The sequence below is a fragment of the Excalfactoria chinensis genome, chromosome 5 (assembly GCF_039878825.1).
Source record: "Excalfactoria chinensis isolate bCotChi1 chromosome 5, bCotChi1.hap2, whole genome shotgun sequence".
NCBI lineage: Eukaryota > Metazoa > Chordata > Aves > Galliformes > Phasianidae > Excalfactoria > Excalfactoria chinensis.
This window is the reverse complement of record NC_092829.1, coordinates 23,280,698-23,300,700: the sequence shown is the minus strand read 5'-3', so window position 1 is coordinate 23,300,700 and position 20,003 is coordinate 23,280,698. Positions and strand designations below refer to the sequence as shown.

Sequence of the window (20,003 nt, the reverse complement as noted above, 5' to 3'; positions counted from 1 at the left end):
GCATAGAACCAAGAATATACTTGGAAGGCAACTTCCCTGTGAGAAGTTTAATTAGGTTTTCTACTTTCTAATGTTTTTAAGCTGTATCTTGTTCTTCAAATAATATCTGTATCTCCACCTCATTATTGGTACAAGCATTTCTAATCTGACAGTAGAATTTAATATAACACATTTAAGCAGTGAATTTATAGTTAGATGAAGGACCTCAAATAATGACTTTTTTGTTGTATCAACTTTATATTATTTTATATCTTTGTGGATTAATCTGTTACTTTGTAAAGTGTTTTTTATAAAATTCACATCTGCTTCCACAAAATAACGTGTTTATGCAATATGTCCCAATATTCCAATAAGGATTTTAAAGCATTATTAAGTTAGTCTAGTTGTTGATTGAATTCAAAGTCACTTTTACATGTGATGATTGCATAATAAATTCTAAGAATGTAGAAAATCTAAATGTTCATCACTGTATTCCGTATCATATTCTTTACACAACGTCTAGAGACTTACACTAAATTCAGACAAGGAAGTAGGTACTTCAGTGTGATTTTGAGTCCCAACCATGTGAAATTATAATTCCCATAAAATGGTAATGCATTTTCTGCCTGCTCCAGATAAGCTGTAGTCCTACGTTCTACGTTTTCTGTTCCTTTTTCTATTATCACTAAGATAGAGTAAGACTACAGAACAAAGTGTTTAGTAGAATTTCTACAGAAGATTGCATTAATATTCTATTGTAAAGCTAGTAACAAGTTTTAGATATCTCTGTCTTAGCCTGGAATTAGTTTTGTTTTGTAATTTAGTCAGGAGATTAATTCTATGATAAAAATTCTGTGGATATTCACGTGTGCTTCTGCTTCAAAACATGTTTTTCTATTGTGTCTGTGATGCCCAGAAACAGAGCTTCATTTCTCTTGAAAGAGGCAGATTTCCTAAGATTTTTGAATGTATATTTCTGAGATCTTTTGAGTCTGCCGCAATATGAAAAGTGCACATGCTGGTACTAGTCATGCAGTTGGAAGGGACCTGTCAGCCTCAATAAATGCTAAGAGGGGTCTATCATCCTCTTACCAAGACTTGCTTGTGTGAAAATTCAGTCCACTTATACTTGGGCCTCTATGTTTCTCTCTGCACTCTCCTGCTTCAACCTGTGCTCCTAAGCCCCATGGCAACTCTAAAACAGTATTCTAACCTCAGGGACTCCATACAGATGGAGAGGGGGATATAAGGAGGGATTTTTAAAGAAGGCAGCAAAAAAATACTTGCATAAAATCATCACCACCTCCTTCTCTGAACTGCAACTAGAAGTGATCAGTATAGAAGGTGGGAAGTAGAGAATTAAGAGAAGTGAGCACAGTTTTTCATCATTCTGCCTAAGGAAAGAGAAAGAAAATTGTTTTATTTAAATTTTTTACACAAAATTGACCTTTTTTTCTTCGCTTAGTTATCTACACATACACTACTTCTTTGCTACACAGCTATTCATCACTTCAGCAACATGCTAACCACAAGCAAAAGCTAAGGTTTTGTAACACCTGCATCTTTGAAAAGGCAGCAGTAGCTCCTCATTCGTGCATATGGTGCAGAAGATTTAGACTCTATATGTAGAGTTATACTGAACTATTTTTACTAGCTCCTTATAAAACAAAACCATGGTTTGTATTTTTTGTGTACTCTATAGTGTGTCTCATTGTCTTCTCAATGCTGTTGCACAATGCTAAGTAGTAGGAGGAGGCACTATTTTTGATGTTATCTTCAATAGCTACAACACAAAAATAGAGTCAAAAGCAGAAAATTTTTTAAAAAATAAAAGCTTAAATATAGTGAAGAAGTAAGTAGTCTCACATACTAGATTGGAAGAATGACAAGAATCTATAATATATTTTGTTAAGTAAGCAGAAATATAAGGCATAGCAGTAGCACAGAATGCACTTTTGGAACACAAAATTTGAATATATAGTTTAAAGTTAGCATTTTCCTCTGAAGAATATGTTTGTTCTGTTGGTTGAACTCAAGGATGCTCTGGAAGTTACTAATACACTGTGCAAATTGTAGTCAAAATCTGACAGAAATCTGTAACAGTCATTCATTTCCAAACGTGGTCTAAATAGTATGCAGCTTAGCTGATAGAAAACAGCAGTTTAGGCACACTTTTAATTAACTATTTGTTCAGATGATACTTCGCTTTGAACTGCAATTTTTGAAGAAAATTTTTGTGTAGCAAGAATGGTCAGTGAAAAGAGGATAAGGTCTTCTCTTAAAGTATTAATATGGATATAAAGGGAGATCTGAAACTTTATGAAGCTACAAGTACTTGTGTATGTCGTTAGAGACTTTGCTGCTTGGTTATGAATGCATCAAAAGAATAGATATGAGTAATTTTTCATAATGTATTAGACAAATACTTATTTTCTGCCCACCAGTTGATTTTTAATGCAATGAGGATAATAATAATAATAAACCTTAAAAAAAAGCTAGTAATATTTGTAAATATGTGAATTTGTAAATATGCTTGACTTTTTAGCAGCATTCAGTACTATACCTGAAATCTGCGGTTTTAAAACACTATAAGACAGTTTGGAATTATTTTATTTTGTAGATTTCTTTTTCTTTCTGAAGTCCATGAGGGAGTAGTAGATGTTTAAATTTCTATCTCTCTTTATGGTTTACAAACAGAAAGTGTTCTAGGCACTGTACATTTAAATATATATATATATATATGAAGGGAAACCACACTATCTCTTTGGAGAAAGTTAATTCATTTTCCCTAAATGAAGAATTAGTAGCTTGGAGTACCTGATATATAAGCATTGCAGGTCGATTCTCAGCTGCTGTATTGTGAATTTATTCCATAACTTAGACCCTGGAAAATACAGCAACACAATGCATCACTGATACAAGAGTGATAGATTTAGAAAATGTTTAGAGAGAGTATTTTGCCTAGACCCATAGGAACACCTGCTTCTATTATTCAATCACTGATAAAATGGTAAATAGCTTATGTCAGTCATGCAGCTTGCATAAAGCTACATAGTTTGCCTGTAGGTTTAGACTTTTTCATTTTTTTTCTCTTTTTTTTTTTTTTTAAACACGGGTTTTGTATTCAGTTTCTTTGTTAAATTGCACCTTTGAATGATGGTATCATAAATGGACATTGGCACTATTTTTATCTTTGTTTACATTATCTGAAAGTGCAGCTCTGCATGTCCTACCTGGAAGAGGATGTTAAAACTATAAACTGTTGCTTTTAGATATCTAAGTACAGTCCCGACTGTTTGGTCCCAGTATTTTGGGTAACTATTAAGCCGCTGTTTCTCATTTGAGACTAAAGATGTTTGAATCCTCCCATGTACTCCTTACTGCCTGTTTCATTAAGCATTGTACAGACAGGACAAATAATTCACTGTGACTTTATTTATACTGTATGATGTAATCAAAGCAGATTTGTTTCAGTATATCACCCAAAATAATACCTGAGGAAAGATAACTTCATCTCAGAACAGGTTTCCTCTCCAAGAATAACCTCTGTTTTCAGTGATAGAACGTAGACAAGACAGTTGTAGCTTGACAGTTGAAACTATAGCTTATAAAAGCTGTGAAAACTTTCCATAAAAAGGTTTTTCCCTGTTTTTTATAGGTCTTTTCTGGGCCTGTTGTAATACTTCTCTCTCAGAATGGCAAGGATATTTCATTTCAAGTGAGTGGTATTAAATAATTAAATAATCCCTAGATGATATTAGATAATCTCCACAATGACTTGCTGCCATTGTGTGTGACATGAAGTCCAGTCTGGCAATATTGTATTACACTGAATTTTTTGAAGGAAGCAGTGGGAACAAAGACTGACTCAATTACTTTGAAAACCAGCTTGGAACAGCTAGGTAGTAAATACCTACTGCTGCCTATGCTTACAAGACCTAACAGTTTTTGTTATAAGAATTACTTCTGATTTATTCATTGCTTTTTCAGACCTCTTAGTACTTGCATTGTTTGCAAGATAGCTTGAGCATTGTGCAAGGCTAAAACCTTGTGGCTGAAGGAATATCTTTTTTTTTTTTTTTTTTTTTTTCCTACTGAAGTTCCACTCACTTTCTCCAAAATATATAATTTTGGAGGGAAAAAAAAAGGTCTGTTACCTCTTGTTGCCTGCGTTACTGTCAGTTTCCTGGGAACTAACTAAATTATGAGTAGAAGTGATGAAGTGCCCAAATTTTATCAAATATTTGTCAATATTCTGCTTCAGAACAATTCAAAATGTTTATCAGTTCCAATTCAAATGAAAAACTAAGTATGTAACACTACTAGAGCAACCATAGCAGATGAGGATACTGTGCTGGAAGCCCAGACAACAGTCTGTCTGGGTGAAGGACAAAAAGAAGTTCAAGTAGATGTAGACCAAAGCCACCAGGTTCCCACCTCTTGTCTCTTGGTCCCTTTCCTCTTCCCAAGAGCAGCAGCAGCAATCTCCTGTTGCCAGCAAACTAGTTAATTTGTTGGTGCAAGATATACTCTGGGGTACAAGTGTTAAAATTTCAGCCCTTCTGGTATACAAGATTGGCTTACATGTTATTGCATGTAGGTGAATTTGATTAACTTTTCCTACTAAAAGAAAAGGTCAGAAAGCTTAAAAGCTATCAAAATAAATAAATAATCCAAAACTCCATTAAAAGAAAACTAAGTGAGTTAGAAAGTCAATTACTAGAAGCTGAAACAGTATTGGATTTATCCTTTTCTGTTTATCTTAATTTGTTGTTTTATGATAGAGTCTTCCACCAATATGATCATATTCTGTTTTGTTCTCAGGATACCTGCATTATTCAATATGCACAAAAGGGAACTCATATCTGAGTAGAATATATTTAGAGAATTTTTTTGCTGTTATTTTCTCTACTAATTGAATTACGTAAAGGAAAACAATGATGGAGTTTCAGGAAGAAAAACATCTGTCCTATGAATGACAAAAGTTCACATCACACTGGAGAACTTAGTTTAATCCCTGTTTCTGACAGGTTTTTTTATACAATGCTGTTATTTAAACTGAAATACTGGCAGGAGACAGCTCAACTGCTTGACATTATTTCAAGGTTGCAGAGGCAAGTAAGGAGAAGATCACAGCTGAGAGTGTGTGAGTTCGTGTGTGAATTCATTCTAGGATGTGCTAGGAGTAGGACACTGCACTCAACACTTCACTCCAGACTCTCAGAAGTAACGCAGTTCTGTGTTCCAGTGCTGGCTATGCTTCCTATTAACTTTCTGACCTCTGGGAAGTCTCTTTGTCTTGATTTCCCCACCTGTAAAATGGAGATAATAACACTCTCATCTCTTAGTGGAGATGAATTTATTAATGTTTACGAGGCATGAAGATTCTGTGGTGATGAGCACTCTAGAAACACCATGAGGAAATAAACAATTCTGCATTCACTGCAGGCTTTTGATGGTGTGCAGTAAATAAAACAGAAGCCAGTAATAGCATGTTAAGGATAGAAATATTGAAGAGCTGTCTCTTTTCCTGAGAAGTATTTATCTCGGGCATTGAGCAAGGAAGGGGAGCTGCTGTGAAAAAATATTATATTGTCTTATAATTAAAATGTGTATCATTACAATTATGCATGGGGGGTTGAATGGAATGGGTGTCAGCTTTGCCAAAGTGACCTTAATTCTTGCACTTGATAGCATATGGGGACTAGCCTTTCTCACATAAACAGTATTCTTTAATTCTTTTGTTGAATGTAGTGTATCTGAATGAATACAGGAGAGAAGGAAGCAGACTAAATCTGTCCTGTAAAATGTTAGTCTGTAAGGAAGAACAATTGTAACTGAAGGTGATTGTAGTTAGATGTCAGTTGCACCCTAGAGGTGGTGTAGACAGGGCAGCATATTTGATCAGGAACAAAGACAGGCTGAGGGAGATGGGCTTGTTCAGCCTGGAGAAAAGAAGGCTACATGGTGAACTAATTACAGTCTTTCAGTACCTGATGGGAGCCTGTAAACAGGAGGGGACTCAATTCTTTGAAAGGGTAGATAACAGAAGGACAAGGGGAAATGGTTTTAAGTTGAAAGGAAGATTTAGGTTGGATGTTGGGGAAGTTCTTTACTATGAAACAGGCTGCCCAGAAATGTTGTGGATGCCTCGTCCCTAGAGGTGTTCAAGACCAGGTTGGGTAGGACCCTGGGCAACCTGGCCTGGTGTTAAATATGGAGACTGGTGGCCCTGCTTTTGACTAGGGGATTGGAGATTTGTGATCCCTGAGGTCCCTTCTAACCTGGGCCATTCTGTGTGAGATTCTGTGTGTGTTGTTGTTGGTTTGTTGTTTTTTTTTTGTTTGTTTGCTTTCTTTTTGGAACCTCTTTAGAGTCTTGGCTTCTTATGGTTCATATGGAAGTCAGCATTCAAGCAAAACCCTTAACCCTTACCCCTCTCCTCCCCTGAGCACCCCCCTCCCCTGCTCCCCCAGCCTTTTCTTGTGGTTTTATTCTTTTCTTTTTAAATCAATACCAGACTACCTTTAATTCTCTCAATCCATAGCTCCTTCCTGCCTTTGCTGTAGCCTCATCTTTAGAGACTGATTGGAAATCACCTCAATCTGAAATCAGGAAGGGTTGAGTCATAGTTCAGTTGGTTCCAACTCCAAATGTCATTCAGTGATCACTTTTCCCAGTTCAGTGTTAGGAAATGAAATATGTAGAAATTCACCTCACTTCCATGAACTCACAGAGAAGAGATTGGGGGGAAAAAAAAAAACAAAAACAAAAAAAAAAAACTGTCAGTGTTTCCTGCCTGCCTCAAGCAGAGATTTACACTTGAAGATCTAATTGTAATCAACTACATTTTTAGTTTTTCTATATACTTCAATTCAGGGAGTTTGTGTCAGCAATATTATTGCATTCTTTTGTAACTGCAATTATTTTCAATGTACCAAAAGATACATCTAGAACTCCTGACAAAAGTAGTGCCTGATACAGAACACTTATGTACATTCTGGTGATTAAGGATTTAGTTCATGAGGAAGAGTTACCTAGTGGTTGTTCAGTGGTGGCTGCCAGAATCACAAGCAAATCCCCAGGTTAAAGCTAGAAACTAGTAATCTGTGAAGAAGCTCATTCCATCTCCTTTCTATGAGAAATGTGTTTGTACATTGGCCATAAACCCATGTTTATGGGTTTATGTATGTTTGTACAAGATGGAAAGTGTAGCTTTATTTTGTCATTTGTCTCTTTGGCATCATCTCACAGTTTTGACAGTAACTTGAACTGCTGCAACAGCTGGAATAAATAGGAGGCTTTCTGGTAATACTGAATCACGAGGTGGTAGTCCTGTCGGAAGATCTGCAATTTAAGCGTTGATTGTTCTGATGATGCTTTTAATAGTTTTACTCCCTTCTAGTTATTGTCTTTTGATAGAGTGAATGTGCACTATCCCTGGAAAAGTAGTTACCGAAAACCTTCTGGAACTTCTGTATGGTGTTCCTCGTCATCTTTCTTTTGTCATAGCATAAGTGATGTGCAGTACCTGTAAGGGTGTGGGACTGCTATGCTGCTCTTTCCAACAATTACTTAAAGTAATTGCACACAGACAAACATAAATTTTTATTAGTTTTTTCTGAAGTTTTCTCTTCCCATCTTCCCTGTCACCCTCCTCCCACCCCACCTCCCCTAAGTCATAACAAAATTTAGGCCTTAGGTTAAGACACTTTAGTCATCTTTGAGTGGAAATCTTTGCCTGCTGCTTTGGAGCTAATGGCAAAGCATAGAAAAACTTCAGAAAAAGTCATGGAAACAAACTGATGCTTTTCACTGAAACTAGTCGTTTTACTTGTGCGTTGAACTACTTGTGTTGTTGGCCCCAAGTTTTTAAATTGATTTTAATAACTGATGATCCCATATTGTTCGCAGCATTGGTTATTGACTTCAAAAACCAGAATACTGAGTCAAGAGCACTGAAAATGGGAGTGTGATCATCAATCATTTGATTTTAAATTCTAGGCATATGCTTAGCCTTGAAAGATATATTGAGGATCAAACACCTTAGGACAAAAGCTCTTCATAATTTAATCACTGTTCCTTATTCTGCTGCCTGCCTGTTAATTGCTGCACACCACTTATAATATCTAATGAAAAGGCCACTCCATGTTCCTATAACAGTCTCACCTTATAGAACAAAATCAGGACAGTTAGACATTCTTCTGAAAATACAACTCTCAGTGACATGCTTGTATTCTCTGGCAAACTAGAAGCAATGAAAGTACAGCGCAAAATGTATTCCCCTGATAAGAACACTGTGTGTGGCACAGTTTTACAAGCCATGCCTTACCTTTGCCTTGTGGAATGCATGTAAAATGTTTGAGAAAGAATCTCCAAATTGATGTCTCCGTTTCTTTTAATGGCTTGTAACTCTAGTGAAATGACATGGTTCCATTCCCTCAGCTGCAGAAGATTCTAAACTGCAAGTAAATAGAATTCACTGATAAATGTCTTAAAAAACAAAGTTAAAGAATCTGACATTAACTGTGTTTGTGGTTCCTTGAGCTCTTATTTCTGTCAACTCCTTCTTGATATTTAGAAGTCTATCTGAAATCAGATGGGACTTCATTCTCAAAGTCCAGATCATCAGTTAAAGTGTACATTTGAATCCCTTGTTTTATTCTCTGCCAAGATCATTCCTATTTCCCTGAGGCATGCATCAAATGCAGTTATCTAAGTAATGGGGGATGAGATCATGTCATTCCTGATCTCAGGTTTCTAGACAACGCCCACACTCTGGGACAGCAAAAGCTCACTGTAGTGAAACCTTCGACCAAATATTTACTCAGGATGTTTACATACGCATGAGAGCTTTGACGCTGCACTGGTATTCTCCTATCCAGGGAATCACCTTGTTTTTATAAGCTGACACTATTTACATGACTCTCAAGTGAGCTCAAATTCCTGATACTTCAGTGTTTGCTTGAAATGTTTCACTGAGAGATTCTCCCCTTCTTTACATTTCTTCATTTACAAATCTGACACTATGAACAGGGTGAGTTTACACACAGAAAAATCGTTACCTTCACTTCTGTAAATTTCTTTGATCAGGCTGTCTTTTCATCAGATGCTATGCTGACAGTTGTCTCTAAGTTATCAGCAGGGTGAAGTTCTTAGACTACTGTAGGACAGTATTCTTTGTGTACTCAGCTGAGTTTATTTGAGCACCCTATTTCACGTATGCATTATGTAAATAAATTGAACACCTAGATTCTCAAATTGTGGGACTGAATAGCAGTCCTATCCTGCTCTCTGAAATATTTCTGGTGAATTTATTTTGCAGTGCCTCTTAATACATCATTAGAAGCTAAGGTCCAGCTGAACTTGATACTGTTGGTGTTGTATTAATCTTTAATTTGTTTTCTCATTCAAAATGACCTCAGTGTTTATCTCCTAAAGTAAGTAGCTAAATCTCATATTTTTCATCAGGAAATCATAGTCTCAGATTTGCACTACAGAAGTCATGTATTATTCTGTAGAGCTGTTGCGAGTGGTGGAAAAAAAGTTCACCATGTAAATGTTTTCAGTGCATGAGAACTTCCAGTATGAGACATTTATTCAGGGCTGAGGGTGGTTTTTGTTTTGTTTGCTGTTGCCTGTGAGTTTTGTCATTGGTGGCATTTCGTATATACTTGTTTCAGGTGTTGTTATCTGGTTATGGGTTTTTTTGGTTGTTGTTTTTGTTTGGTTTTTTTTTGTTTATTAAGTATACTTTTGGTTCAGATCTAGATTTGTTCTAAAAGCTGAAAAAGATGGAGGGGAAGATTTATATGCCTGTTCAGTCACATTGCTGTACTGTTTGGAATGTTTTGTCACATCACAATGAGACTTCCCATGTCCTTAGCACTATGTCACTCACAAAGCTTAATTGCCCATAACTTTGCTAGGCATGCTTTGTGGCAAGGTATGTAATTCACTGTAGGTCTCTATGGATTTATGTTTAGCACTGTTTTCAACTCAAAATTCAATGTCTGTCTCTAAGTAGATTTTGGTTTAACCAGAAAATAAGTTGACATTTGTGGAACTTAAAAGTAGTTCGAGGTAATCTCAGTAGAGAGATTTCCTGCCCCTCTGAGCTTCCTTAGTTTGCCACATTCCTGACAAGTGGGGTTTTGCTGCTTGCATTTGTATCCCTGTAAAATGATCAGCTGCCATCAGTTTCCAGGCATGAGGATCTGTGTCCTTATCACCTACAACTTTTAGGAAAGCTGGGAACCTTCCATCAAGAGCTTTTCCAGAGCATCTCAGCTGAGTACATGTTCCCTGACTAAGGCCTGCCAAGGCCACTCAAAGTAGACATGGGTCTCTGAAACTTTCCTGTGCTTAGAATATTGCCTTGGTAGCTCCCGGGGCTCTGAATGAAAGCTGAATGTTGAAAAACCTGTCTAGCTGATCCTGGTCTTTTATACTTTCAAACGCTGCACTGTCTCAGTGACCTTTAAAGCTCAGCAGTTTGTCTGATATAGGAGCTTCTCTGGATTTTGTTTTTCCCTCCAGTATGTCTAGGAGTGGCCTCTGCTCAGTGCTGAGATGTAGTGATGATGTTGTCAGAGCCTGATGCAACCTGTTTGGCTCATATGGCACTCAAGACTCTTTGCCTTGTGTTTTCCATTCCCATCCAAACCTCGTGGTTTTCAAGAATGACTAGCCACTACAAAATATTAGGACATTTGAATGTGATTCTGTGTGATCAGTCTAACCTTAAAGATCAAAGATCTAGGTAATTTTTAACAGTTTGATGAGAAAGGAAGAGAAAATATTTAAAATGTGAAGAGAGAAATTAAACTGTGTTAAGTATTTAACAATGGCACATGTTATAAAAAAAGTGATCTTAGTGAATCTATGTGAAAATAGTATATATAGAAGAACCATACAACTAGAAGAACTATACTATAAAATAGTTTATATAGAAGAAGTATAAGTAGGAAAAAGATCTGTACTTTTTTGAAAGGATACAGAAAAGTTTAAAAACTAAAAAAGAACAAAAAAGTAGAGTGAAGGACCAAAGAGCAGTGGGAAAGTTCCTAAAAATAACAGTGAATTAGTAATTAGTAGAAAAGCGCACTAATTTTTTCAATGCTCATTGCCCTTCTCAATGAGTAAAATAAATCATGCAGAGAAGAAAAATCCAAAGACTCTTATAGGGCTATGTTATTGAAATTTCTTTCCAGCTCTTCACAAGAAGAGTATAAGATTTCTAATACGCAATACTTAACTGATTGAGGAGTTTGAGAAGTATTGTACTTTGTCAGACAGTAAGTGCAACATCTCCTCCAATACGGAAGAATGAAATATTAGAGCTGCTGAGCACTCCTTTCAGAGAAGAACAAAGTTGATTGCAGTATGAGACCTGGCTACTGCAAAACCTTCTGGAAATGTGGTGGGGTAGGGGCTCAAGGGATGCAGTCTTGGAGTGCATGAAGGATGAAGCAGCATGTTTTTGAGCCATGTAGATATTAGTGAGATGGAATATGAAATACACCACTGCTAGAAAAATTGAACAAGATAGTTTTAAGTTCCAGATTACATCACTCAGATGTTAATTGACTGGAGAATGCATCAAATTCTGAAGTGCTAATCACTTTTCCAGCTACTGTTGCAGACAAACATAAATACTAAGAGGCAAAGTTAAGAAATATGGGAATAGTGTTAATGCATATTCATGAACTTGTTAACCCATTATTGCTTATTTGTTTCACAAGTATCTGCAAGACTAAGCAATTAAAAAAATATAATTAGGCATCCATTCCTGTGAACCTAATTTAGGTTATTAAAATATACTGAATGTGACTACATTCATGTGGGATTCTCATCTGTATTTGCTATGAAATAGCCAAGCATTGTGTTGCATTGCAGCCCTAGATGTTACAGAAAGAGCTTTTTTTTTTTTTTTTTTTTTTTTTTTTTTTTTTTTTTAATAATATGATATTACACTGCTTGTTTTCACATCAATATGTTCCATATTAATCAGTCTTGATTGTTTACCTGTGTGAATACTTTTATTCTAGAGCAAGGGTTGGTGAAACCCAACTTAAAACATTATAGGAATGAAACCCCCTCAATCAGAAAACAGTGCTCAAGTGTGCAATTAATTGGGTACAGCTACTAGGTTATGTAGAGAAGAAGTCTGAAAAGCCCATAAGCTCACATTAGTAATATACAGAAAGACAAAGATCAAAGTTACTATATTCTGGAAAATATGGACACAGGCCTTTTAACTGTCAGAAGTGTATCAGTTTTAACACATGTGGCTAAGAAAAAGGTTACTCCCATTTAATTCATCTAAACATAGTCCACAAGGAACTGCAGCAAGGGATTTCCTGGTGAATAGAGGTGAACATACCTCTAATGTTTAAGAATTTGAAATACAGATTCATTGTTGATATTTTATGCTATGTGGCATAAAAAGAGAGTTTTTAGCAAAAGTGTTATTAGTTCCATTTTAATTTTTATCGGAAGTGATGCGCATGCAGCTAATAGAGGAGTTCTTAACCATTAGGTAGAGATTAATTTCATTTTATTTTCTTCCTCTTTCTTCAGTTTTTTTTGTCAGTTTAAACAAAATAGTCTACTTTTCCTTTTAACTTGCAGTGCCCCCCAAAAAACATGGCACTTTGTTCTTCATTTTTAAATCTGCTCTAATCTTTTATCTTGAGTTAGATTCAGTGGTGTTTCATGTGATATCAGGAACAAAAAACATAGAATGCAAGGACATTTCTGTAAACAGCAAATATGACAGTGATTTTTCCCATCTCCTATTCATGGCACAAAGGGTCTGCTTCTGTTAAAGACTGGATACAGCTTCATGTCTCTGTGTAGTATAATCTTGTGCAATTACCTCAGTGTGGTTGAGAAAAATAACTCTGTAAATATGGCCATGTAGGTTTCCACAACTGTTTCACATAGAAACTTCATTTTTTCTTTAAGTCAAATAAAAGTTTTGTCAACACAGTAAAGCATAGACTATTTCGGTGAAGGTATTATCTGTTTTCGTTCTGAATCATGTTCACATGGGTCACTCCAGAAGTATTGCAGATACAAAAGGCTCAATAACACTGTTTGATAGAGCAAATTCTCAAGTAGGAAATGTTATTTTTCACCATAGCCACCATCATTAGCCATGCATTTTTGCCAGTGGTGGACAAGCGCCTGAATGCCATGCTCGTAAAAATCTGTCACAGCATGAGCGATCCACTGTTTCATAGATGTGATGATTGCATTATTGCTGTGAAAGTGTTGCCCATGGAATTCATCTTTCATTGGCCTGATCAGGTGGAAGTCAGAAAGTATGAGACTATGTCATGGGTGTTTTAGGACAGTCAGCCAAGACTGGCTTACATGCTCCATAGTCTTCAAACTGCTATGGTGCCTTATTGTGTTGCAAAAGAAAATTGTTGTCTTCTCTGGCCTGAATCTAGAAGTTCAAGACTTCAGCTTACTCAACATTATGATGTAGTGCTCAGAATTTATGGTTTGCCTGGGTTTCAGGAAATCCAAAAGGATCCTTTCCTATCTTAAAAGACAAGGTGTATCCTTTTGCACACTAAGGGCTCTATCTTCAGCATTTTCTTTCATGGAAAATTCATGTGGCCCCTCCATGGATGACTGTTTTGACTTCAGTTCATGGTAGTGATAGCACTTTTCATTGCAGGTACTGATACAATCCAGGAGACTTACCTTCAACCTCATACTGGTTCGGTGGATCCTGACAAACTTGTCTATGTTATTCTTTTTGTCCCAGTGTTCTTTCTTTTCCTGTGTGGGCATCTGTGGGACCAGCATCGTGCATACTTTGTGATATTTCAACATTGCCACCATTATTTCCAAAGAACTGAAGCCAATATTCAGCTCCAAATGCAGTTCCCTCGTCATAACCCACTGATTTTCATGGATGAGCTGATTGAGACACTCTTCATTTTGTTGTGTGAAAGCTGTACATGGCTGTCTAGAACATGGTTTGTCATTTACGTCACTGTCACCACTGCTAAAATGTCTCACCCACCACCTCACTGTGCTCACATCCACTGTTTGGTCTCCCCAAACATTCAGCAAGTTTCTATGAATGTCAGTGGATGCCATTTTTTACACATGGAGAAACTGAATTACACACCTTTGCTTCATACACACTTCTGTGTCAGATGCCATTTTGTCAGACTGCCCCTCAGCTGCCATCTGTCGTGTGGTAACAACGTGTGATGGGAAGGTTCAGCTTCTACTGCAAAATTTGCAATGGAAATAAATAGTAGTAGACTTCCAAATGAAAAAAAATCTGAACTGAAGATTAATTTTGGAAATTGGAACTTGATAGTTATCCATGAACCTAGGACAAAAACAGACATGCGGGAGCGGTAGGGAGTGCTGAGAATCTTTTCCTAGCATATATGAACAGTGATCAAGCATCAGATCCTTTGCTTAATGACAAAATATCTGGTGACTGTATCACTGAAAGCAACTGCTAGAAAACTGCTGTTAGTCCTCTCTGCTGCTTTCATTTTGATGCCTGGTACAACTTGTTTGTTTTCTTGCAATAGAAAGAATACCATGGAATTTGGTCTTTAGTTGCAGCAGGACACACATCTTCCCATTCATCCGCTTGTTTTTCTTTTCTTTGTGTTTTGTTATTTTATTTTGTTTTGTTAATGGCAAGATGTTCTTTGTAGTGGTACTCATTTGATTATTAATCTTTAAGTGAAATAAGTTTAGTCACTGTAGAAGTTTCATGGGAAATTACTTCTGTTATCGGACTCTAGAAGTGAATTTTATGCTGGCTGTCTTACAACAGAAAACAGGCTGCAAACTTTTGTGTGTATGCATTTTCAAAAGGCATGTACTTTTAGAGAAATCGTTTATCACTTTAAAGGTGGGACTGTCATTATAGGTCGAAGCCTATGATTTCTTCTTCTTAAAAGCATAAATTTCAAAGCGTACTCTTTTATGTTATATAAAGGAGGTTCAGTATTATTATTATTCACTATATTGTACAACTGAAAAAAATTGATGGTGAAGGGACTTAATTTGGAGCATATCAGAACCAGAAAGTATGTTTTGTGTATTGGGCTTTAAAAGTGTTATATATATTTGACTATGAGTTACTGTATGATAAGGACCTCATATTTAAAACATTCATATTATCAATGTTATCAGAAAAAAATGTGACTGGATGTGAGTGTTCCAACATATTTGTTTTCTTGCTATAAAACTAAACTGATATTCTGAAAGGACATTCTCAAAGCAACTTCTTCAGATGCTGCAAAGTTGTATTTATAATTAGTTCCTAATTTAGCTATGCAAGCAGAAGGAAGGATGGATGCTTGTGTTTTGCCAGATATGCATTTTTTTTCCCCTTTTAAAATGTAATTATTGGAGAGGACTTTTTTTTTTTTTTTCATTTAAACCATCTTTACAGATATCCACTCCTCAGCTACCAGTGTGTAGTTATTGCGCTTATGCATTCAACTTCGTAGTCAAGTGATGCTATTTTTTTTTCTGCTGCTGCTTGACAGCCACTAATAATAACACATGAGGACAGTCAAACAAAATGAAGACAAATGCTGCTTGTCGCAGCAGAATCATAATGTCTCCAGACTCAGTAAAGACTGTCTAACTGTATGTGGATGCTCCTTATAGCTTATTTAGGCCTGTGGTTTTCCCTGTGTTTTTTTTTTATTATTATTTATTTATTTTTTTTATTATTATTTTCCTAAAAGCACAAGCATTGTGCAGAAATACATTATGACAACATATGGGCCTGTTAGTTAGCCAAAACAATGTGGAGCCAGGGAGAATAGAGATTGCAATGCACAGATGGATATTTTAAAAAATTCATGAGTGGCATAACAGATCTAAAAGGTAAATTTTAGTTAAAATTTTTAGTAAAAAGCATAGAAAATATCTAAAAATGGCACTTTGCAAGATTTTTAAGTTACCTGATATAAAACATTGCAAACATTGTACAGATGTGTTGGTTCCATTATTTGATAATCACATTCCATCGCAGCAATAATTATGTCTGTATAGATATATGCCATCAGAAGTAGATTGCTGATAAACAATAGCACTTTTCCTCTACTTGAGGTAAACTCTGCAGTATCAAATATCCATATTATTTCCAGTTCAATATTAGAAAATGTCAGTCATCGTGACAAGCCTAGCAAGAGCAGTGCATTCAACAGCCCTATTTGTAGTGAGGTGCTGGTTTAAATAATTGCACAACCCTGTTACATTACTTTGTTGGTGAAATCAGAATCTATACAGAAAATAAGCAAATAGCACTTCTCTCCTCTGAATTCATAACAAAATTAAACATCTCACTGAGACAGAAGGGAATCTGATCTTTCTTAGTTGTAATTGAGGGCAAACTTTGGTATTTAAAATAACATTCATTTTATCTCTGGAACTTGTGGATGTTTCTAGCTTTTATCATGTTCTTCACTAGGAGGATTAGATGCTATGGAAATTTTAAAAACTATTCTGTTTTTTTTTGTTTGTTTTTTTTTTCTTGTTTTGTCATGTCCTAGAAGTACTTCAAAAGAGCATCTAACAGGAGTCCATTTTCCTCCGCATTAAAAGGATGCTTACAAATTTGACTTGCATCTTTGTGACTATATTCAATAACTGTGTGTTAATACTGATAGATCCTTTTGCTTCATTCCTACAGTAGTTAATCTCCCTGCAAAATTATAGCAGTCGCTAGTTTTGATATTGGCAACAATGGGAGTGCCAGTATGGAGGGAGAATCCAGGCAGACAGAAACAGTATCAGCATTGCATGATGTAAATATGTTGTAAACAATGGTAATCATTATAACTGAGGAAAGGAGGCAGGAATATACCTAAGGTAGATGTCTTGTTATTTCTTTGGTTTTTGAACTAGAACCCTTGCTGTTTGTCCATCATTACTGATAACTATGGATAGTGAAGGGAATAGTAGGACAGAAAAAGGTACTGTTTCAAGGATGATGATGTTCTAGATTTTTATTTATTTATTTATTTTTGTGCGTAGAACTGTTAAGCTATCAATACAGCCTTGATTATCAATATCAGTTTAGCTTTGGTTAGAGAATCCAAAAGGCAGACCCTATCAGTCAAAGATGACTTCAAATCAGAAGTTAAAGTTTCCATATTCCGTGTGGATACGTGGCTTGAAATTATGGATTGTTTACAATTTTATTTTTGCTGAACTAAGCCAGGGAGGAAAAAAAAGAAAATGAGAGAGAAAATAATCACAAATGCATACTTCTATAAATATTAGGACTTCTGTGAAGATAATAAAAGAACTGATGAGCATCATACACTCATAGCAAACTATTTCATCAGTGTCCATAAGTTTAAAATGACTGCTCCCTAAAATTTATTGAGAACACCATCTCCTCTCAGTGATCTCAAAAATAAATATGGTTTGGATAAACCTCTTATTAGATTTCAGTGAAAAATCCACAGTTCCCATTTGCCGTGGATTTTATTGTAACTTCACTAATAGAGGGAACTTTCAAGTAGGACAAGTTGAAAGATGGCATTGTGGATACTTGTGGAAAGCTTCTATTTTGCATGAAGTGCAGGAAGTAAAATTGCACACGGTTTTTGCTGGATAATTTGGATATATCAAAAGTGCTATGATTTTTGAAACAAGAGCAGAAGGACAGCATTCCTATATGAAGAGAAAGCAGATAGGCACGTTAGTACCTGGAAAAGTATCTTGTACTTCAATAAGAACAATCTAGCAGAAAGTGGCAGTAATCATGACATTAGAGGTAATGAACAAAGAAATGCATAATTTTGATAGCATTTTCAATAGACAAGGTAGACATTGTTTGTGGGACTGTAGAAGAAGGGATGAGAAAAGTCTAGACATATGGGGATGGGAGCCTTGAAAAAGTTCTGCTTGAATAAATGAGGAAGAAAGGCAAGATGACATCAATGTTATGCTGGGAAACTTGGCAATGTTATGACCAAATTAGAAGTGAGGAAATGATCAAATATTTCTGTTAGAACTGTTTCTCTGTCTGCTTCTCATGGAGGAATAACTTTGTTGCTGTTAGCCAACTGTTTGCATCAAGAAGAGATATCTGTCCCTTTCTAAAGCATTGTTTGAATTTCTAGGGACTTTGCCCAAACCACATGTCAGAAGTTTTCTGTGCTGCTGGAGAAGAACAGAAAAATGAAAGTATATTTACATTTGTAGGTGAATATTAAAAGGGGAAAATACTTTTTCGAATACTGACAATAGAATATTTTATTTGGAATATGAAACAGTGATAACCATCCAAATAAAAAAACTATAAAGTTAAGTATGCTACTAGTACAGATGTCAAACTTAATCCAGTCATTAAAAATAGAATACCTGCAAAACTGAAAGGTATGGTTTTATTTTAAGGATCTAAGCCTTTGTATGACAGTTCTATAGTAATGGACAGCTTTCACTGCAGCACTAAAATACAGATCTAATGATTTGTCAACATTTCTGATGTCATTCCAGGAGCATAACTTTGGAGGTAGTACTAAAACCTAATTGCTTGCTATTTTAAGAGAAGACAATTCAGAAGGTGCTAGCAATTCACCTCCTAGCTCTATGTCAAGATTCCCCCTGTAAATTAAATTATTAATTGGCGTGTATGTCTGTTTATTTAATGAGGAGCGTGACAGCCTTTGCTGGCACATATGTGAGAACAAAAACATCACAGTAGGAGCTTCTAAACTGCCCAGCAAGCCAAGGGGTTAAGCAGTTTGATATGCTGTATTAAAAGTAGCTGTTATTAGCAAATGTTGTCTGGCTAGTTGCAACATAAATACCAGAACGTGGTATTCGTATGGAAGAAAATATTTGTAAGTCTACAATAGGGAAAAAGTTTGCTTCCTGCATTCTTCTGTTTTCACTTTTTTGTGTGGACCACATATTATGAAACAGTCGTTTTCCAAGTTTCACAGCATTATATGCTGTTTAAATAAAAACTCTGAGTTTGGCTATGGTTATGCAGGGCAGGGTTGGCAGAGGGCACAAATGACAGCAGATGTATTCTGTAATGCAGTAATGTACCTAAGTCAGAATCCTGTGGGACAAAGTATATAGAGACTGAGAGTAGCCAGGCCCCCTCTTCCTAGCTCTTTTCTTGAGAGCTAAGCAGGAGCTAAGCAGCAACCTCTTTGCTTCTATTAACAGAAGCAACAACATGGATAAGGAAGTTTCCAGTTTCTCTGTCTGTGGTTCCAGGGGAAAAAAATCAAACCAAAACAAAAAACAAACAAAGGAATATATGTATTTATCTGCAGAGTATTCACCCACAAATTATGCTGTCTGCTTAATGGAATAATTTCTCTGTGTTAGTCTAGGCTCCTCATAGTCTTTATTTAGATTTTTTTTTTCTTTTTTTTTTCTTTTTTTTTTTCTTTTTTTTTCTTTTTTTTTCTTTTTTTTCTTTTTTTTCTTTTTTTTTCTTTTTTTTTTCTTTTTTTTTCTTTTTTTTTTTCTTTTTTTTTTCTTTTTTTTTTTTTCCTTTTTTTTCTTAAATAACTTGTAGGTTTAAATCATACAGGATTTTCTCAAATGGCTTTTTTTAATTGTCCAGAGAGGATGTTGCTGGGTCATGATCCTGCCTCATTGCAGTCAAGACAATTTTTGTCATTAGCAAAGGCAAGCAGAAGTAGCCCAATAAGCATGTATAAAAAGAATCATACTGTATTTTGCACCTCTTTTGCATTCCTGATGAATATAGTTGCAGAATGGAATGAGAGGCATATTTTCAGATACAGCAGGTGTGTGGATCCCTCCTAGGATCTCCCTCACACTCCTGACTCCATTTCTCTATAGGTATATTTCTCATGAAACTCCTGACAAAATTAAATTCTGTACTATGTAAGAAACAGAAAAGAGCTTCTTTGACATTATCACTTGAATATTCTGATCAGCTGGGACTTTGGAAGCATAAGTGACCTCCAACTCATCAGTAAACCATCACAAAACTGAAGCTGATCATAAATGAGTTCTAA

The 20,003-nt window shown here is 35.8% G+C and overlaps 1 protein-coding gene across 7 annotated transcripts in view; it reads left to right on the top strand.

The window, feature by feature from the left end:
* NPAS3 (neuronal PAS domain protein 3) overlaps positions 1-20,003 on the top strand; it is a 583,321-nt gene that overhangs the window by 305,397 nt on the left and 257,921 nt on the right. For 2 of the 7 annotated variants that reach the window (XM_072338278.1, XM_072338277.1), the window contains one exon: positions 3,638-3,697. The exons of the other annotated variants lie outside the window; for them this stretch is intronic. In XM_072338278.1, the coding sequence (XP_072194379.1) occupies positions 3,638-3,697 (60 nt within the window). The remainder of the gene's footprint in view (positions 1-3,637; positions 3,698-20,003) is intronic. 7 annotated transcript variants of the gene reach the window in all.